Source organism: Crotalus tigris, unplaced genomic scaffold (assembly GCF_016545835.1).
Source record: "Crotalus tigris isolate CLP2741 ecotype Arizona unplaced genomic scaffold, ASM1654583v1 scf7180000017968.19369539983:2297261, whole genome shotgun sequence".
NCBI lineage: Eukaryota > Metazoa > Chordata > Lepidosauria > Squamata > Viperidae > Crotalus > Crotalus tigris.
The window spans coordinates 1,569,530-1,591,742 of record NW_024096750.1 but is presented as its reverse complement, the minus strand read 5'-3'; the positions used below and the strand labels follow the sequence as shown (position 1 = coordinate 1,591,742).

The window sequence follows — 22,213 nt, the reverse complement described above, 5'->3', positions numbered from 1 at the left end:
ACACAGCAAAATAATGTTTTTATGGAATACAATAGAACAGTAAATGTACAATAAACAATAATACAGAATAATACAACGTTCAATCATTTTGAAATATAAACTACTCCACTTGTATCACTGCTTGGTCCTAATATCTAACCTGGATTGACTTTCCTGAAATTTCAATCTTTTGCTTCTTGTCCTTTCTTCCAGGATGACAGAGAAAACACCCACACCCTTCTTGATATGACAAACCTTTATATACCTGAATACTGTTATCATATCTATTCTCAATTCTTTCTTCTGTAGGCTAAATATATTGAGTTCCTTTAACCATTTCTCATAGGACACACTTTCCAGTCCCCTCACTATTATGCTCACCCTGTTTTGCATTTGCTCCAGTTTGTCTTAGAGGTTGCACTTTCCAGTATTTGACACTATTCCAAGAGAGATCTTATCAAAGCAGAAGAGAATGGGAAAATGCTTCTAATCTAGATTCTATGCCAGGGATGTCAAACTGCTGGCCCACGGGCCGGATGTGTCATGCCAAAACCGGGCCCACCCCTTTGCCAGCAATGGAAAAAAAGTCGCAATACGTCGCGACACATCACATGACGTGAGTTTGACACCCCTGCTCTATGCTGTTATCAATACATCTTAATACTGTATAATATTTGCCTTTTTAGCAGCTGCAACATACTATTGGCTCACATTTGATGGATTGCCAAGATCACCCAGATCTTGTTCACATGTCCTTCTGCTATTCCAGATTTCCACATTTTATTCTTGTGCATTCAGTTTTTTTCTCCCCAGTTGCAGGGATCCATATTTCGTTTTCCAGCATTTGGTCCACTCATTTAGTTTTTCTGAAAGCTCTTTCTCTTCCAAACTGTTAGCCACCTCCCCTAATCTTGTGTTCATCTGAAAGTCTGATATCCTGTAAAATCCTTCATCCAGGTTATTAATAAAAATGCAGAGTTCTGGGGCATTCCATTTAAGCAGTTCAATTGGATGTGGAACCATTTATGAGTACTTGCTGAGTACTCATTAGTTATAAAGCCATCTAACAGCTGTATCAACTAGCCCAGTAATGGCGAACCTTTTAGAGACCGAATGCCCAAACCCTAACCCAAAAGCCACTTATTTATTGCAAAGTGTCAGGGCAGCATCAGCATTGTGGTGCCCTCATGGGGGGGGGCAGGGAGGTGCCTCTGAGTGCCGCCTCTGGCACACAAAAATCGGGGGTGCAAAAATGGCCCACCGTGCTGCAAGGCACAAAAACAGCCGTGCCGTGGGGTGCAGATACAAGGTGCTGCAAATGCAAGAACAGGGCAGGGCTAGTGGGTATCACGCAGGCACTAGCCCCACCCCACTAGCCCCCATTTGCAGCACGTGCTCATGGCCCCATGCACGCACGCATGCATATAAAATGCTTCCCCTTCCCTTTTCTTCCAGTCCACCAATCAACAATGGTTGGTGACCTCTGCTCTACCACCTCACTCAAGCTTGCTAGTCGGCTGCTTCATCTTTGTGCTGGGCGGGGCTGCTGCTCCAGGCGGCACTGGTGGCCTGATGCACCTGCTGCTGGCGGCGATGGCATGTGTGCCAACAGAGAGGGCTCTGAGTGCCGCTTCTGGCACATGTGCCATAAGTTCGCCACCACTGAACTAGCCCCTATGTCAACGCTGCTAACATTGGATGTTCTTGCTTTGACAAAATATGCAGAGCTATGTGGTATTTTTAGAGTTAACTTAGATGATGCTGGGAGGGGAGGAGAAAGAATATATGTGGGGATTAGTCAAGATAAGAATACCTCTGGCTACAGAAACAGAAGGGAACCTTTGCCCTTCAAACTGATTGGAGAACATGATTTATGACAGCAAATTAAGGGAGGGAAATATGCTGGCAAAATATGTTCTCAGGGGAGGGGAATTCAGATCTTGGCATCCTCCATGCCATATGGACACTGTTACATGATTAAAGACTTTTTAGGATAAACAATGCCTGGAAGTTCTTTGAAGTGTTCCATTAGTCGGAACCATGACATCCTATTTCACCATATTATTGATGAGGATATCCTGAGGCACTCTGTCAAAAACTTTGAGGAGGCCCAGGCACAGTATTTCCCCAGCATTTCCTCAATCTAATAAACTCCAATAGTTCTACTGAAGGAGGAGATAAGGTTATTAAGACCTTATTCGTTTGTGAGAATCCTATGTTGGCTTTTGTCGTTTGTTGCATTCTTCTCCAAATGCTCCCGAATATGCTGTGCATCTGCTTTGCCAAGGATAAAAATCAAGCTGACATGTTTGCAGTTTCCTAGGTCCTCCTCCTTCCCCTTTTTGATGATCAAGACAACATTTCTTCTTCCCCAGTCTTCTGGGACTTCTCCAAATGTCTTCCAGGGATTATCAGCTATAAAAAGCTAGTGATCCTGCAATCACTTCTTCTAGTTCTTTCAACACTTAAAGTTATAATACACTGATACTTGACTTCTTTTAAATGAACAAGTGTTTGCCTTTGTTTTCTGTTATGCTGGTTCAGGAATTCTGGAAGTCCACGGATCGCAAAGGGGCCATAGTTGCCCACTCTTGCACTAGACTAGTGAAACAATGAGAGGCACAAGGGGTTTAGTTTCCCTTTTGAAAGAAGATAGATATAAAATACAAGTTACCTTCTCACCACCATCCATTATCAATTCACTCTTTTTCTCACATTGGCACTGGTTCTCAACCTTCGTAATGCCACGACCCCCAACCGGTCGTAAGTCAAGGACTCCTCAACCGGACGTAAGTCAAGGGCTACTCAACTGGCGCAGCACCATTTGCAGAATGGGACTTTTGGTGGGCTCAGCAGGGCAGAGACAGCCTGGACAATTCCTATTGGCTTTTGAAAGCCAATAGAATTAGACTCTATTCAAGAGAGTCTATTCTATTGGCTTTCAAAAGCCAATAGAATAAAAGGAGTAGCACAGCTAAGGAAAAGGGGGAAAAAATGGCGGACTGCGTTGTTTGGCGACCCCCGTGAAATGGTCGTTCGACCCCAAATGGGGTCCCGACCCACAGGTTGAGAACCACTGAACTAGAGTCTCTTTGCCTTTGATTTAGTTTCTGGCATACCGAAAGTCCCTCCTCCTCCTCCTTTATTTTATTTTATTTTATTTTATTTATTTTATTTTATTTTATTTTATTTTATTATTATTTTATTTTATTTTATTTTATTTATTATTTTATTATTTTATTTTATTATTTTATTTTATTATTTATTGCTGTTTGGGGCATTTATCATAAGCCTTGATGCATTCTGTGCCTTTCTGACACAATTCCCATGATTTCTGGCAACCAGCTTCTTTAATTTATACACCTCTCCTTCTATTCCTCTTCTTTCAACATTTAATAAGCTAACTCTTCTGTGCATTCACTTAGTTTCTCTTTAATCATTCTTTCAACTCTTCTCCAGAATGGATGTTAGGTTAAAAAGAGAGCAATTTCTTTGGTCACTTCTTGGTCCCTTTTTTTTAAATTTGGGGCCCTTATAGTTATTTTGAAGTTTTTGTAGTTAATATGCTGGTCATACACCTACTGTTCTGTATCGTATAACTCTATGTAACCTCGTATAGCTCTATGTAATCCTAACTAGTGAGCATGTATCAGTATGTTAGAATATCTGGCAGTTATTGGGTTAAATGCTGGGTTTGTTGATGGGTCAGTGGGAGGAGTTTCTAAAGGGCATTGGGAGACTTCCTGGACACAAGCCAGATTGGAATGTCTTTGTCTGAAAGAAGCATGGGCCATTAGATGTCACCCGATGAGCCTGCGCCGTTATAAAGATGGTATGGAAGAGAGCATCATTCTTTTACCTATGGAAATGAACAGAGAGATGTAATATACAGAAGTAACATCGTAAAAGCAAGTATCTATTCTGAATAAACATTTATCTGTTTTATAATTATTTCTATTGAGTTGTCTATCTGCCTTAGATTGAACATAGAAGCAAGTTTTTCTGTCTAGGCAGAATACCTACCTCTCAGTGTCTAATTCCTCACTACTGAAAGTCTGTTCTTAAGCATATTTCTGCTGCCAGGAGGTCTTTGAGTGGCCTCCAGGGATGTGTCCCTTTGAAAAGACCTTTCCCCTCTCCCTTCGCATTATGTCTTTCTACCCTGAGATCTTTACTTTATAGACCTTTTGAGGCAAGGCAGTCAGAGAGGGATACAATTATCTCATCCCCAAAGTCATGCCCTCTACTTCAGCTAACATGGCCTTAAGGAGTCAAACTTACTCCCTAAGAAAGCATCCACAGGATTTCTTTCCAGCAGTGCTACATGATAATTGGTTAAGGCTTCTTCTTCTTCTTGTGCCATATCGTTATCGGACATTGGTGATCATGTTGGCGATCCTGAGCAGACCGGGAGATTCTTAGTACCCCTGCCCCATTTTGTAGAGGTGGGGGCCAGGTAGAGGTCGTGTGCAGCAAACTGCCCTTCCAATGCCTGTGTGCCTCTTCTCTCTACATTATCTCATCCCTACACATCACCATGGCAATGTGGGAATGTACCCCAGGCTGGTACAATGACCTCACCTGCCTGATAACAGCTAGCTTACACCAACAAGATGTTACAGCCAACTGCTCCCTGTTTTGGGCCTCTGGCTTTCTATCCTTAAGGATTGGTAAGGAGTTTAACCAATGAAATGCTATTGCTATGTTAAACTTTTGCTGCTTGTAAAACTGTATATAAAGAATAAATGCTGCGAAGACGGGCAGCCATTTCTGCATCCTGCAATGACTGAGCACTGATTACTACACCATTTAAGGGGCGTCCGTACTCGGGGCCATTGTTAGGTTTTGCCGCCATTAACATGATTTTCCTGGGAAATATATAGTGTAGTAGTCTTCCTTTTGCTTTCTATACCGCTGTGCACACGCTGTTCAAGTGGCTGCCACCACACGGTGTGCTGTTCTTCTGAATCCGTTCCAACCAATTTGGTCTCCGCCTTCAGTCGATACTGGGGACCCAGCTGCCACTCACCAGGCCTGTTGGTCCACAGGAGGTATTTGATTCCCTCCAACCCACCATTACAGCATAAAAGCCATAATGGGTAGGGCCCCCCAATCCATCACCCGGGGATGCGCTCCATGGGGGTTCCAGGCTCCCCCTAAGAGTGGTTAAGGCTATGTTTTCCAATACTGGCAAGTTTAAGATGTGTGGACTTCAGTTCTCAGAATTGCATGCTGATTGGGGAATTCTGGAACAAAAGTCCAAACGTCTTAGACTTGCTAAGGTTATTATAAAACATTAATCTAAGGTACTGGATATCTCCCATATCTTTTCCTCCTCCCTCACTTCATATGCAGGTAGTCCTCAATTTACAACCACAATTGGGAGCAGAATTTCCACTGCTAAGCAAGGCAGTCGTTAATTTGAATCATGCTCACCCTTTTTTGCCATGGTTCATTCATCAGCAAATCACCACAGTTATTAAGAGAATGGTTGTTAAATGAATCCTTCTTTTCCCATTGACTTTGCTTGTCAGAAGCCAGTTGGAAAGGTTGCAAATGGTGATTCCACCACCCTGTGATGCAGCAGCCATTGTAAATGCATGCTGATTGCAAGTGCTTGAATTCAGATTACATGACCATGGGGATGCTGCAATAACTGTAAATGTGGGGAACTGTTGTAAGTCATTTTTTTCAATGCCAGCTTGAACTGTTGCTAAACGAATGGCTGTAGGTTGAGGGCTACCTGTATGTGGTTAATTGTTACATTTGAATGCACTAAAAATGTAAAACAATCAAAAATCTGCCCCTTCTGGGATAGGGAATTGGGCTGGATTTTAGATAATTTTGGAGCAAAAGTCAACACAGTGTTTACATGGGTGGACTAAAACCACGTCTGTTTTAACCCCCCTGGTTCTTCTCCCTTTCCAAATTCCTTGGCCTCTTAAGGTTGTCATGCTCATTTTTGTTGCTTTTCAATCTAGTGTGATTTCCAGCAGTCATCTTTTCAAGATCAGGGCTCTCTCTGTCTTTCCTTCTTGTCACTTCCCATAACACCTAGAGCTCTCTTTTTGGCTGGATTGGGCTGGTTTCCTTTTCTGCTACTCCCTCTTATGCACCTTGTTGTATTCTTTCTTTTTTTCTATCCTTCCAGGAGAAAACTCTTTCTGACATACTTTAAGCTATTTGCCTTCCCTGCCAACTTCAGTTTATTTATGGTGTTACCTCAATGGCCCCAAGAATCTAGAAGCAGACGGAGATTGCAGTTGTGCTGTTCCAACCAGCTTTTCTTCCTCTTCATGTAAAATAGGACCAAGGATTTTCTCGTAGCTCATAAAAGATGCCCCCAAATGAAACATGGGCTGTAGTGGTGTTCAAAACCTTGTGTATATAAGTAGCACCAAACATGGCATGGCAGATGGCAAGACCTTTCTGAGATAGACAGTAGTAGAGTTTTTTGGTTCATTGACTTAGATCATGGGAGAAGCAGGCCTATGTCTAGTTGTGCCCCTTTGTCTCATCAAACGATGTCTCTTGTAATGGAAAGAAGGACCAGTTTGCCTGTCTAGGAACCTCAAACTATCTCTTTCATGAATCCTAGGCTAAACTTTTCACCGTGCTCTGAAGGTGGCCTTTTAAATCTCAGAACAGGAAGAGTGCAAAGGGAGATAACATAGAAGGTTGTTCCTTTTGTACTTTCTGAGAGATTTAATACAGCTCTTTACCAATTTTTGTTCTGTGGTGACACAACGGCTATTTGTATTGGGTAAATTCATCCTAATCTCAACTAAGCACCTGTGATCTCTCTGCACAGAAGGCTGTATTTCATGCCTAGGACACTGGAGCTCAGATATGAGTAACAGGGGAAAGGCTCAAATTATTCTTCTCATACAGAAGTGATGTTCTCTTCGCTGCAAAGCAGGAGCTTTGAACATTTGTTTGAGTAAGAGGCTCATCAGGTTTTCCAGATAACTCAGCTATTGATTTTCGCTTAGAAAATGCTTGGTATATATGCCTGAATGTGATAAGTTTTGATCCCAATCACAACTGATCACACCTTGGGGAGTAAGCAAAAGATAGCCCTTTTGCTGAATGGATAAGACATTTATCCCAGAAGTCAGATTTGTATGGGCCATTGATTTATTGAAAGAGTCATTGTTATCTCTTTTGTACTACTGCACTGTTTATTTCTAAATGACATTTCTTCACCCTACCAAGAGTCACCTGGCAAATGTGATGTCACAGCCATCAATCCTGATATCACCAAAACAAACATAACCCTCTCGTTACCCTTACGATGAATAATGGAGTACATAGTGTGTGCATTCCTATTGCCCAGGCAACCAAAGTGAATTTTCTGCCTTGGCTGTGTTATGTTCACACTTCCATTACTATTAGCAGCAGCTTTGCCAAAATCCAGGTTCAGTCATATGCAGTTGCAGAGCCAGATGAAAAATATTACAAATTTATATATAGTGCGTGCATCACTGACCATGTTTTTCTTCTCTTATCAACATTGCACAGCTGGGCCAAGGGAAATGAATATTGAGTGGTTTGCCTCACTGGCTTATTTCCTTTTAGTTTAAATTTGTGGGTACTTATAGTCTATAAAAAAAATACCCGATTTCTTCAATTTTCAGCTCCTGATTTTTGCAATAAAAAGAAAGATATGGTCTATAACAGGGGTAGGCAACCTTGGCTCTTTTATGACTCGTGGACTTCAACTCCCAGAATTCCTGAGCCAGCCATGCTGAGGGGAAAGGGAGAGGTTTCCAAGCTGAGCCATGCTGACTCAGGAATTCTGGGGGTTGACGTCCACGAGTCATAAAAAAGCCAAGGTTGCCTACCCCTGGTCTATAAGCTATGCAGCATTTTGGGTTTCAATCAGAATAGAGTTGGAAGGGACCTTGGAGGTCTTCTAGTCCAGCTCCTTGCTCAAGCAGGAGATCCTATACCATTTCTGACAGGTGGCTGTCCAGTCTCTTCTTAAAAACCTCCCGTGATGAAGCACCCACAACTTCTAAAGGCAAGCTGTTCCACTGGTTAATTGTCCTCACTGTTAGGAAGTTTCTCCTTAATTCCAGGTTGCTTCTCTCCTTGACTAGTCTCCATCTATTTTTTTCTTGCCTTGCCTCCTGGTGCTTTGGAAAATAAATTGACCCCCTCCTCCTTGTGGCAGCCTCTCAAATACTGGAATACTGCTAACATGTCCCCTCTAGTCCTTCTTTCCTCTAAACTGGCCATACCCAAATCCTGCAACCGTTCTTCATATGTTCTAGTCTCCAGGCCTTTAATCATCTTAGTTGCACTTCTTTGCACTTTTTTTTTCAAAGTCTCAACATTTTTTTTGTAATGTGACAAAAACTGGATGCAGTAGTCCGGGTGAGGCCTTACTAAGACTTTATAAAGTGGTACTAATACTTCACGTGATTCTCTGCCTCTGTTTATACAACCAAGGATTGTATTAGCTTTTTGACTGCTGCCACAAACTGCTGGCTCATGTTTAAGTGATCGTCCACTAAATCCCTCTCACAGTTACTGTTTTTGAGCCAGGTTTTGCCTAATCTATACTTGTACCTTTGGTTTTTCCTACCCAGGTATAAAACCTTGCTTTTCTCCACATTATATATCATTTTGTTGGATAGGACCATTGTTCAAGTCTGTCAAGATCTTTCTGGATCCTGATCTTGTCTTCTGGGGTGTTGGCTATTCCTGCCAGCTTAGTGTCATCTGCAAATGTGATGAGTTCCCCTTTTATTCCCTCATCTAAGTCATTGATGAAGATATTGAAGATATTAGGTCTAAGACAGAACCTTGTGGTACCCCACTGCTTACTTCCCTCATGTAGATGTAGTACCATTAAGGACGACTCACTGAGTATGGTTTATCAGCCAGTTACAAATCCACCTGGTGGTGATGTTGTCTATCCCAAATTTCTCTTGCTTACCAAGAAGTAGGTTGTGGTCTACTTTGTCAAATGCCTTGCTGAAGTCTAAATATACCATGTCCACAGCATTTCGCTGGTCTACTAAGCATATCTGGCTGAGGAATTCTGGGAGTTGAAGTCCACAAGTCATAAAAGGGCCAAGTTTGAAGAGCCCTGGTTTAACAGTTAACTATTACAGTATAATAGTTGTAGATACCGGTATGTGCTTTTTGAATTGAAGTATTGGCATGTCTGACTTCTGGAATACCAAGACAGGTGACTTGGATGCCAACTTCTCAATTATTTTCAGTAGCTGTAAATATTTTTTTTCCACATGTTTCTGAATAGTGCAAAACTCTTTCCTACATCTTTGGGTGGGAGAACTACTTCATTTTTCTTCATAATTATTTCAGGTCTAGATATGCCAAGAAAATAGTCTCAATTCATCATTTTTCTATTAGGAGTTACTTTAGGCTTTTAATACGATGGGATCTCTTAAAAATATTATGTGGCAAATGATGAGAATCAATATCTTATTACAATATTGACATGTGTGTGGATCAATCCTAAGAGGCGATTAAAGTAGGCAGAGAATTCACTGATTTATGTCCATGTCACATTTCTTCAAACCGATCTGTCTTCTAGTGACTGAACTTCTCAGCAAGGTCTATCCAGGCTGGAAATGACTGCAAGCAGATATTCATACATCTGAAGGGCACCCGGGTTGTAGAAAATGTTCCAAAACCTGCCTTGTTTTGCTTGTTCGTTGTTCTAGACCAGGGTTAGGCAACCTTGGCTCTTTTATGACTGGTGGACTTCAACTCCCAGAATTCCTGAGCCAGCCACGCTGAGGGCAAAGGGAGAGGTTTCCATGCTGAGCCATGTTGGCTCAGGCATTCTGGGAGTTGAAGTCCACCAGTCATAAAAGACCATTAGGGACTTTCCTTGGTCTTAATGGGATGGATACACGTGATTTTGGAAAGAATAACAGAATAACAGAACAGAATAACCAAATTGGAAGGGGTGCCGGAGATCCTCTAATCCAGTGGTTCTCAACCTTTTTAATGCCGTGACCCCCAACTGGTCGTAAGTCAAGGACTACTCAACTGGTGCAGCACCATTTGCAGAATGGGACTTTTGGCAGGCTCAGCAGGGCAGAGACAGCCTGGACAATTCCTATTGGCTTTTGAAAGCCAATAGAATTAGACTCTATTCAAGAGAGTCTATTCTATTGGCTTTCAAAAGCCAATAGAATAAAAGGGAGTAGCACAGCTAAGGAAAAGGGGAAAGAAATGGCGGACTGCGTTGTTTGGCGACCCCCATGAAATGGTCGTTCGACCCCAAATGGGGTCCCGACCCACAGGTTGAGAACCACTGCTCTAATCTAACCCCTGCCCAAACAGGAGACCCATGCCGTTTCAGACAAAATGCATAATTCATGACAGAGAAGGCATGCTTCCTAGGACCCACCAAATGACATTATTTCAACTGATGAGACTTGGAGCATGTTTACTCTGATAGATCTGATGGGCAGACACTGTCAGGGCAATATGGTCCCACAAATAACCTGGCCCTATGCCACATGCAGCTTTAAAGATGGCAACCACCACCTTGACTTTCACCCAGTAGCCTGTTGGGGATAAGTGCAGTTCACATGGCAGTATTGTTGAGTAGGTATACCTGGTGCACCTAAATACATACCATTGCATCTGGGCCAGCTAATGCTTTTATAGAATAAGATCCCAGTGGTGGAATTCAAATATGTGAACAACTGGTTCTCTGTGTGGATGCTGCTTCTGGGCCTGGGCAACAAAAAATTATCTACCGGTTCTGCCGAACTGGTGCGAACTGGCTGAATCCCACCATTGATAAGATCCAGTAAAAAATCAAGATCATCCCTAATCAGCATTGCATATTTCAGGGCAATATTTAATTAAAATAAATGCCCAATGTTACTGATAAATTTCCTGTTTTTTTCCTTTTCTTAAATTCCTCTAGTGACCTATGGGATGACAAGTTCAAATGCCTATTACTATACCAAGGTGATGTCTGAACTCTTTCTGCAGACTCCTTCAGACAGTGGTGTCTCCTTCCAGACCATTGGAAGCATGGCTGACTTTTGGCGAGTGAGTATTAGGAAGTTTTGGATACTGATTTTTTTCAATTTTAAATATGGCTCCGTGACTGGAAACGGCTAGGATTCTTTTGAACTGACTTTAGTCTGCCTAACTGAGTTGTACATATGTGGAAACATGTGTATTTCATTACCAGATAGCTTATGCATAACTGCAATGAAAATACATTTACACAATTCATCTTGTTATGTAGTAGCAATCTCTGCACATTCTAGGACTAGGTCAGGGGCAGGCAACCTTGGCTCTTTTATGACTTGTGGACTTCAACTCCCAGAATCCCTGAGCCAGCCATGCTGAAGAGAAAGGGAGAGTTTCCAAACTCAGCCATGTTGGCTCAGGAATTCTGGGAGTTGAAGTCCCTGAGTCATAAAAGAGCCAAGGTTGCCTACTCCTGGACTAGGTTACAATCAGTTCACTCATACCTCCTTGTGAGGCTTGGTTATTCATGTATGTATGTATGTATGTATGTATGTATGTATGTATGTATTTAATTAGTTATTTATTTAGTTATTGAAACTAACTAAAAATTTGACAATTTATATGGCTGGCCAACTCACTGTGACTTTGGGCAATAAAAACCCAATATAAAAACGATAAAAATCATCCCCTGATGACAACAATTACATTGCTTTCAATGCATCTTTGGCTATATATCAAGGATTCAGACCATATACTTCCTCTACACTAGAGGTCTTCAAACTTGGCCCTTTTATGACTTGTAGACTTCAACTCCCAGAATTCCTCAGCCAGGACGCTGGCTGAGGAATTCTGGGAGTTGAAGTCCACGAGTCACAAAAGGGCCAAGTCTGAAGACCCTTGCTCTACACCAGGGGTGTCAAACTCGCAATGTCACATGACGTGTCGCGACATATCACGACTTTTTTTTCCATTGCCGGCAATGGGGTGGGCACGGTTTTGCCATGATGCATCCGGCCCATGGGCCGGAAGTTTGACACTCCTGCTCTACACTGTTATGCAAAGAAAGAGCACTAACCAATTCCAATTTACAAATAAGAACTCTCTTCCTATGCAGCTGAAATTCAATCATACCGAGTCGGCAATAGGAGAATGCAAACCTTTTTTGGCCATCTCAGAAGCTCCTTGGATCATAAATGGCAAAACTGTCAGAACCGTTTCCTGAACTTTTGAACTGAACTTTTGAAACGGGAAACACCATCAACCTGTACTGTAACCCCTAGAAGAGACTAACTTTTTAAAAAAAAATCCAAGAAAGAGCTACGATTTCTCATCCTTGCATTAATACAACTTCTTCCATTTTGACATACACAAAAAGAGATTACATTAACGTCGTTCTGTGTCATGTGGCTGTTTCAGATAACATCTCTCTTTTTCTCTAACTCCATAGTATACACAAGGACCTTTCCTGGATAGTTTGTATTGGACTAAATGGTACAACAATAAATCTTTGGGCCACAATGCGCAATCATATATCTATTACGAGAACTTACTGCTTGGTGTCCCACGGATACGCCAACTCAAGGTCCAGAACAACTCATGTGTGGTGCATGATGACTTCAAAGAAGATATTGCTGGTTGTTATGATGTATACAATAAAGAGAAAGAGAACATATTGCCCTTTGGACTCTTGAATGGGACAGCGTAAGTAGAACATAACCATTTTGAGCTTCATAAGTTATAGCTCTGAAGATACCCTCAGTTTCAGAAAATAAAATGGCAGTAAATAGATTCAGAAGCTCAATATCATTTGGTCTCATGCTTTTGTCTCATTTATTTAAAACTCATGTACTGTATCACATAGTCATTAAAAGAGCTTGGAAGCTTTCAAAACATCTAATAACAAAAACATAAAATTACAGAAAACATAAAATCCATCAGAACAAAAACGTCTGTTAGAAATCATAACTACGGTATACGTAAGGCAACTTTAAATTAATAGGACTGTTTTCTGTTTTAAGCTCATAAGAAAGAACCCTGCTCAAAATATTTCATCAGAACATTTAAAAACTCAGAATCATAATCCTATGTTCCACTGGAACAGAATTCAAAATAAAACGATAGAGCGCATGGGCATGTAGAAAAAGCCCTTGCTCCATTCTTTTTTTCATCCCAGTGACACAAATATTATAGAATGGCAGTCCAGGTTGATTGCCGTGAAATCTACAACACTGTTAGTCCAGAGGTAGGCCACCTCGGCTCTTTTATGACTCGTGGACTTCAACTCCCAGAATTCCTGAGCCAGCCTTGCTGAGGGGAAAGGGAGAGGTTTCTAAGCTGAGCCATGCTGGCTCAGGAATTCTGAGAGTTGAAGTCCACGAGTCATGAAGGGGCCAAAGTTTCCCTCATGCTGGCTCAGGAATTCTGGGAGTTGAAGTCCACGAGTCATAAAAGAGCTGAGGTTGCCTACCCCTGTGTTAGTCAAAGAAAAAAAAATTCAGAGAATATTGTTAAAAATCCTCATTGGAAAAAAAATATTGTGGTAAGTGGGAAAGTCCTTGGGATATGGGCCAAAGAGATGTTGCCAAGGGATGGTTAGTTAAGACAGAGTATAGCCCACAGCTGGATAGTGGGCAGGAAAAGAGACCCTCCCTGATTTCTTGCATTTTAAAGCAAGATTACTGATTTTTTTAATTTAATTTTTTTATTTTGTAAACCAACAAAACATAACACACATATACACACACAGTGTATACTCCTCCCCTTTTTTTAACAGCGATTTTGTAACGGTAATCTTCTATTATTTTTACATTTCCCCCCCCCTTATTCTTCTTTAGATATATTTGTCCTTGTTGCCCTGTTGTTTCATTATTTGCATTTTAATTCCTTCATACTATACTTCATACTAAGAATAACACATATTATTATTACTATACATTATTATATACATATTTTCCACTTTTGACCTTTCCACATTTATTCTCCTCTATTATTTCTAGTCTCCAACCAGTCATACCACTTGTTCCATATTAGATAGTACTCTGTGTCTTCCTTTTCTTTTATCTCTTTTGTTAATTTGTCCATCTCAGCACAGTCCAGGATTTATCACTTCTTCCTCTGATGGTATATTCTCATTTTTCCAGAACTGTGCGTATGCTATGCAAGATTACTGATTAATTTCCTCAAAAACGATATTATTCTCTATATCCATGAGACAGTTGAACAGAGCTTTTGTTCTTGGAGAGGGAATCATGGATGAAGCATGCAGCTCAACCTGAGCCAACTCAAGACATGGTACATTTTCCTTTCACCGATTCTCACTCTCTTTTTCCTCCATAATCACTTTTGTGGCGCAGGTGGCAATATTACACAGAGGAAGAACTTGATGGCTCCTCCCACTGGGGCAGATTAACAAGTTATAGTGGAGGAGGCTATTATGTAGACCTCAAAATAACTCGGGAAGAAAGTGCCGAAACTCTGCAACTCTTGAAAGAAAACCTATGGCTGGATCGGGGAACCCGTGTCGTTTTTATGGACTTCTCCGTGTATAATGCCAACATCAACCTGTTCTGTGTACTCAGGTAAGAGGCATTTGAACATGGCAGTGCTGGTTCATTCCTCTGAAATGATCTTTTGATCTTTTTCTGGTCTTTGATTCTTTTCTACATTTTTTTATTAAACCATTTTCATTCAGAAAATTGGCTTTGAAATACTCCTGTGTGATCCATAATATTTCTTACTCAGAAGCAAGAGTAAGATTAATGGTAAATAATAAACAGACAGTATTTACATGGAAACAAGCCTAACTGAATATCCCATTCTTTTGATCAAAAATGACGAGATCTTATTTCAATATGACAGTTCTTCTCAACCTTGGGAACTTTAAGATGTGTGGATTTGAGAATTCTTGGTGTTGACGTCCATAGATCTTAAAGTTCCAAAGGTTGAGAAAAACTGCAGTATGGAGTTCAGACCAATTCAGGGCAACTGGCCCCAGTCAAATGCTCTCTCCGTCTCCCTCCTTTTACCCCATTCCTACTTGAAATGCTGATATAGTCCTAACCTGTAGTACTAATGATGGCATAGAAGTAGAGAAAAAGTAGTCCTAAAACTACATAAATACCAGAGCATTGCAAACAGAACGGAATGGTGAAACAAAACACTGTAAAGATGGAATGGGGGAACTAGTGAGTGGGTTCCTTGGATGGTAGAAGTACAACGTGGCTGAACATCTTGATATAATAGGAATACCACCAGATTAGTCAATTTCAAAAATGGCTTTTCTTTATTTTGATTTCTTCACTTTTCTGCAAAAGTGAAAATGCCAGTGGTATTGCAATTCCCCAGGGAATGCGGAAGAAATAAAAAATCAGTTTCCAAACAGATCAATCTTTCAAATGTTTCTATATATCTAGTAGCTGATTATCCAACAGGATTGTGCATATATAGAGAGAATATTAGCCCTTACTATGTTTGTACATCACCATCTTTGCTGCCTAGGTTGGTGGTGGAATTTCCTGCCACTGGGGGCGCCATTCCCTCCTGGCAGATCCGGACGGTGAAACTCCTCCGATATGTCAGCACTTGGGATTTCTTCATTGTCTCTTGTGAAATTGTCTTCTGCATCTTTATCTTCTACTATATTGTGGAAGAAATCTTGGAACTGCACATTCACAGGCTTCAGTACTTCACCAGCATCTGGAACATCTTGGATATCGTGGTCATTTTGGTGAGATTTCTTCTAATAGGATTATAATAATAAACTTATGAAAGCAACGTAATAATTCACATAATTAAAATGGGAGAAGAAAGATTAGACTTGAAAAGTGTTTATTGGTTGAAGTGACTAGTTCAGGGGTAGGCAACGTTGGGTCTTTTATGACTCGTGGATTTCAACTCCCAGAATTCCTGGCTGGCTCAGGAATTCTGGGAGTTGAAGTCCACGAGTCATAAAAGACCCAACGTTGCCTACCCCTAGACTAGTTATTAGATATTTACTTAGTTGCCTATGTGTTATAATTATAGCAACGTTAATTTATAAAGGCCAAGTAAGGATATCACAGTAGAAAATGGGACTAGATTAGGCTTTTTCCTCTTTTGCTCCTGTGGCATTGGAATACCCCAGCAGAGTTTTGGCAAGGGAAGGGTGGAGAGGAGAGGCAGAGTTTTGGCAAGGGAAGGGTGGAGAGGAAAGGAGAGGAGAGGAGAGGAGAGGAGAAGGAGAGGAGAGGAAAAGAGAGGAGAGGATGGAGAGGAGAGGAAAGGAGAGGAGATGATGGAGAGGAGAGGAGAGGAAAGGAGAGGAGAGGATGGAGAGGAGAGGAGAGGAAAGGAGAGGAGAGGATGGAGAGGAGAGGAGAGGAAAGGGAGGAGAGGATGGAGAGGAGAGGAGAGGAGAGGAGAGGAGAGGAGAGGAGAGAGGAGAGAGAGGAGAGGATGAGAGGAGAGGAGAGAAAGGAGAGGAGGATGGAGAGGAGAGATGAGAGAGGAGAGGAAAGGAGAGGAGAGATGGAGAGGAGAGGAGAGGATGGAGAGGAGAGAGAGGAAAGGAGAGGAGAGGATGGAGAGGAGAGGAGAGGAGAGGAAAGGAGAGGAGAGGATGGAGAGGAGAGGAGAGGAGAGGAGAGGAGAGGAGAGGAAAGGAGAGGAGAGGATGGAGAGGAGAGGAAAGGAGAGGAGAGGATGGAGAGGAGAGGAGAGGAAAGGAGAGGAGAGGAGAAGAGAGGAGAAGGAGAGGAAAGGAGAGGAGACGATGGAGAGGAGAGGAGAGGAAAGGAGAGGAGAGGAGAGGAGAAGGAGAGGAGAGGAAAGGAGAGGAGAGGATGGAGAGGAGAGGAGAGGAGAAAGAAATAAATATTTTCCCACTCTCTGCCCTTTTGATTGAATCTCACGTTTTTCTCAGCTTTCTGTTTTAGCCATTGGATTCCACATTTTTCGTACCATTGAAGTCAACAGGTTGATGGGGCAGCTGCTAAGAAATCCCAGCGTCTACGCAGACTTCGAATTTCTGGCTTTTTGGCAAACCCAGTACAACAACATGAATGCTGTGAACCTGTTCTTTGCCTGGATCAAGGTATTTTTCATCCTTTATCTCTCTTTATCCCAGTTTGAAAAGTAAGAATTTTCTACCCAGTAGGATGGTAAGGTGGCAATAAAGGGATGGTGGTGGTATTTGTTTATTGTTTTGATTTATACCCTGTTTTATTTTGTCCATTGAGAACTCAAGGTGGCCAATAGTCTAAACTAAAAATAACCAGACAATTAAAACCAAATAAAAACAGTTAACATCATTAGTCACACATTCTGTCTGAAGAGAAAGATCTTTTCCTTGAAAGTGCCAGGGCCGAATGCAATTCCTGGGGGGAAGATATTTCATAGCTGGTGAGTAATTCAACAGATGGCCTTGGGAAAGTATTTCCACTCATTTTCTCCCTTTTTTTGGATTGCAAAACAATAGCAAATGTGAAACAACTTGAGAAATCCAATTTACTTTATACTGTACATGTCCCTAATTCCATTGCGCACAGAATACTGAATTTTTAAAGCTCAGATAGAGATTGTCTTTCTTTGGTTTTCTTCATCTTTTCCTACCCAAATCTAAGAAGGTAGTGGGTTATGGTCAGTGATGGGATTGAAATAGGTGAAGAACCGGTTCTCTGTGTGGATGCTGCTTCCGAAAGTCCATTCTGGGCCTGGGCAACAAAGAATTAGCTACCGAACTGGGGTGAACTGGCTGAATCCCACCACTGGTTACGGTCCTTCACTGGCATTTATCTTTTCCTCCCCCATCCAGATATTCAAATACATTAGCTTTAACAAAACAATGACTCAGCTGTCCTCCACTCTTGCACGATGTGCCAAGGACATCCTGGGTTTTGCCATCATGTTCTTCATTGTCTTTTTTGCCTACGCTCAACTGGGCTATCTCCTTTTTGGAACCCAAGTGGAAAACTTCAGCACCTTTGTTAAATGCATGTGAGTATCTCCCCTTTTATCCTTTCCTTTTTTACTTCTACTTCTCTTTCGTGACGAAGTATTTATTATTCAAAAGGCCTGCTTACCTCCAATTGGAAATGATTATTCCGTATGAGGAGTTAAGTTATCCTGGTCAGCTCTATTTTTTTTGTTTGAAATATGTTGTTTTCATTTTTGCTTTTTAACTGTAAGCAGCATTGAAACTGAAATAATAAATGCCTTAAGTCAGGGGTCTTCAAACTTGGCCCTTTTATGACTTGTGGACTTCAATTCCCAGTATTCCTCATTTCTGGGAGTTGAAGTCCACAAATCTTAAAGTTGCAAAGGTTGAGGACCCCTGAAATACATGATCCTTAATGTTTCCTGGTCTTAAACCCCTCTTCTTAAACTGATTCTCCAATGGAGCCACATCCACTTCAGTTTAGATGTTGTAAGATTGGTAATATATACTATATTCCAGTGGTGGCGAACCTATGGCACAGAGGTGGCATTCAGAGCCTCCTCTGTGCGCACGCGCGCCATCGCCGCAGTCCTAGGCCTTCAGCTGAGTTTTATAAAACCTTTTCGCTTTAGGCCTCCGCTGCCGTGTGCAAAAAATAAAAATAAAAATCAATCAGTCAGTCAATTTCAACTTCTTGCAGGAAAAAAAATGATCTCGCAAAGTTGGAATTGATTGATTGAACTTTTTAGTCCCACCCAGTCTGCCATTACCATCGCAGCCACACCCACCCAATGGGCCACACCCACCCGGCACCCGACGATGCATAAGCGGGTTTTGGGTTGCAGTTTGGGCACTCGGTCTCTAAAAGGTTCGCCATCACTGCTATATTCTATGAGAATTAGAAGTCTAATTGCAGGATTTGTGGGAATGGAAGACCTGCTAATCCAGGTGAGTTTTCAAGTCTCTATTAGATGATTCAGAGGAATCTAATTCCTTTTTCCCAGTCCACTGACGAGCCCATTTCCATTTTCTTACTTCTTCCCCCACCTTTGCCATGCCATCTGGTCTTTCAGAGAGAATTTATCATGCAGCTGGCAGCCATGATGGCCCAACTCATAGTTCACCTGTCCTCCCACTTCTTCCTATAAAAGGAGCTGTGAAATGTGGCCGGTCCTTGATTTTAGAAGTTAAATATATTACAATTAAATAGATATGGTTAGTAATATCCGTTCTAAGGTCCTGTTTCCTGTCAGTCACATGATCCGCAGGGGGATCATTCATAAAGGCTCAGGAAGTGCACAAAAGTTATGGGACATAGTGTTTAGGGAAATTAGAGAACTTTTGAAGGTAAATTTAGATATATCACTGAGGATCGCATTACTGTTACTGGTGGAAAAACAAGATATAAATGAAGTAAAAAAGGAACTGATTGTAAATTTGATAATGGCAGCTAGATTAGTGATGGTTAAATATTGGAGACGGAATTGGGATATTCAAAGAAATGAGTGGTATAATGAAATATAAAATATGGCAATAAATGACAAAGTAACAACAGAAATTAAATTTAAAAAAGGGATGATTAAAGTAAATAATTATAATGAAATATGGGATGATTTTATAAAAACAGTCTTGGTGGAAGGCGAAGGGAATAAACCTGCTCAAGAATACATGCTGTTTTAGAGGGGATAAAGGCACAATTGAAATATATTGTATATTGTTAGTTGTTATATGAGAAGAAATATAGGTAATAAAAATGGTCTCCAGGGGTGTGAATGCACTGTAGTATTTGTATTTTTATACTGTTTTTTATTTAGATTTATATGTGTTGTGTTTATATTATTTGTATTTGAATAAAATATTTTTTTTTTAAAAAAAAAGGCTCAGGAAGAATTCTAGAGACACCTCTTTCTGCACGTGATTCTTTCGGTGTTTAATGGGTTGATAGTAATATATAGAAATCCAACACTCAATTATTTACCATGTTTCCCCAAAAATAAGACCGGGTCTTACATTTTTTTTTATTTGGACAAAAAGACCCATTAGGGCAGTGATGGCGAATCTTTTAGAGACTGAGTGCCCAAACTGCAACCCAAAACCCACTTATGTATCATCAGGTGCTGGGTGGGCCTGGCCCATTGGGTGGGTGTGGCCCATTGGGTGGGGGTGGCTGCGGTGGTAACGGCAGACTGGGTGGGACTAAAAAGTTCAGTCAATAAATTCCAACTTTGCGAGATCTTTTTTTTCCCCACGAGAAGTTGAAATTGATTGATTGATTGAATTTTTTTTTTTTTTTTTTTGCACATGGCAGTGGAGGCCTAAAGTGAAAAGGTTTTATAAAACCCAGCTGAAGGCCTAGGACTGGGTGATGGTGCGCGTGCCCACAGAGAGGTTTCTGCGTGCCACCTGTGGCACGCGAGCCATAGGTTCGCCACCACGGCATTAGGGCTTATCTTCAGGGAAATATGGTAAGTAGTTCAGAGTTGGGTTTCCATATATAACTATGAACCCATTAAACATTTGCTACTGCCTGCCTGCTCCCTCCCACCATCCGCTTGTCCGTGGCCACAACAGCTTACAGGGCTTCCCAGGGCAGACGCTCAGGAGGCGAGGGCAGTGCCGGCAGAGCACACCTTCAGGCAAGGAGGAGAACAGCGCGGACATGCAGGGGACGCCGAAGAACTGGGCGGCGTAAGCCTCCCCTGTCGCTTCCCTCCGCCTGCCACACTTCTTCCTTTTGCAAACAGACGAAGCTTCCAGTTTCCCTCTGGGCGAAAGTGCACGGTGGAGCTAGGAATAGGCAGAGGCATGGCGGGGAGGCAAGTGATCCTGATGTGTCACCCATTTTGTCCTACCGTCTCTCGGCTTGCCTGCAGTCATGCCACAGACACCTGCCTCCTCCCCCCCCCGTGTCTCTGCCTCCACCTGCTGCCGGTGTTCCAGGCGAGCCTCCCATGAGCCTCCCATGAGCCAGGCGGCCGCACAGTATTTTCACATCACCTGTCTCCCCCAGCCTCTGCTTCCGCGTTCAGACTTAAATGCGCTACACCAAGGGATCGGGGGCTGTGGTTGCTGCCAGACACCATCAGCCCCTTCGCGCTCGCCACTTCTTGTGCTGGCCATGCCCACCCCCCTGGACTTATTTTGGGGGTAGGGTTTATATTAGGCCCATCCCAAAAATTCAGGCTAGGGCTTCTAGGTGGGCCTTATTTTCGGAGAAGCACGAAAATCTTTTTGCAAACTCATTCCTTTTTTCCCTCTATAGCTTCACACAATTTCGCATCATTCTTGGTGATTTTGACTATAATGCCATTGACAATGCCAACAGAATCTTGGGACCCATATATTTCGTCACTTACGTCTTCTTTGTCTTCTTTGTGCTATTGGTAAGTTGATTTTGTTTTAATGAATTTGAAGGAGGGTAGGTTTTGGATGGACAGCAGGGAAAAAAAACTAATGGTAAAAGCAGTTTTAGGGTGAGCCAGCTATTGAGGAAAACATGGATCTGTCCTATAGTTAGTTGTTAGTACTTCGATGTTGAGACTTTGGAAAAAGTTCACAAAAGAGCAACTAAAATGATCAAAGGGCTGGAGACTAAAACATATGAAGAACGGCTGCAGGACTTGGATTTGGCTAGTCTAAAGAAAAGAAGAAACAGGGGTGACATGATAGCAGCATTCCAGTATTTGAGAGGCTGCCACAAAGAAGAGGGCATCAAACTATTCTCCAAAGTACCAGAGGGTGGGACAAGAAACAATGTTTGGAAACTGACCTAAGAGAGAAGCAACCTGGAATTAAGGAGAAGTTCCTAACAGTGAGGACAATTAACCAGTGGAACAGCTTGCCTTCAGAGATCGTGAGTGCTCCATCACTGGAGATTTTTAAGAAGAGGCTGGACAGTCACTTGTCTGAGATGGTATAGGGTCTCCTGCTTGAATGGGCGGGGGGCTGGACTAGAAGACCTCCAAGTTCCCTTCCAGCTCTATTCTATTCTTAGTGTGTTCTGCAAAGGCAGTAAGCACGGGACTTAAATGTTTTAATGCTCCTTTCAACTGTAGGATACTTTGATAAATATTTCTCCCTTTGTAACATATAATTCTAACAAAAACAAAAAGAAATTCCTAGTGTTTCACATAAAATCTTTTCCATGGTTTGCAAAAAGTGAAATCATAGAACAGAGAAAAAAAAAGAAGCTTTGTTTTGGAATTCCCATCAGTTATTGAACTGTTAGTTTCAATTCTTCAAATCACATAAAAGCCACGGGTACAGAGCAGATCCTCCTGTCCCTTCTGCGCATAAAGCACCATTCAGAAAAGCGGATTCTTAATTTCAAGATAATCTGCACTG

At 41.8% G+C, this 22,213-nt stretch overlaps 1 protein-coding gene across 1 annotated transcript in view; it reads left to right on the top strand.

Annotated features, from left to right (window-relative positions):
- Positions 1-22,213, top strand: part of PKD2L1 (polycystin 2 like 1, transient receptor potential cation channel) — a 44,164-nt gene that overhangs the window by 11,286 nt on the left and 10,665 nt on the right. The window contains exons 3-9 of the mRNA XM_039345589.1: positions 10,901-11,028; positions 12,404-12,657; positions 14,310-14,534; positions 15,454-15,682; positions 16,856-17,026; positions 17,747-17,928; positions 21,132-21,252. Coding sequence (XP_039201523.1) covers positions 10,901-11,028; positions 12,404-12,657; positions 14,310-14,534; positions 15,454-15,682; positions 16,856-17,026; positions 17,747-17,928; positions 21,132-21,252 — 1,310 coding nt within the window. The remainder of the gene's footprint in view (positions 1-10,900; positions 11,029-12,403; positions 12,658-14,309; positions 14,535-15,453; positions 15,683-16,855; positions 17,027-17,746; positions 17,929-21,131; positions 21,253-22,213) is intronic.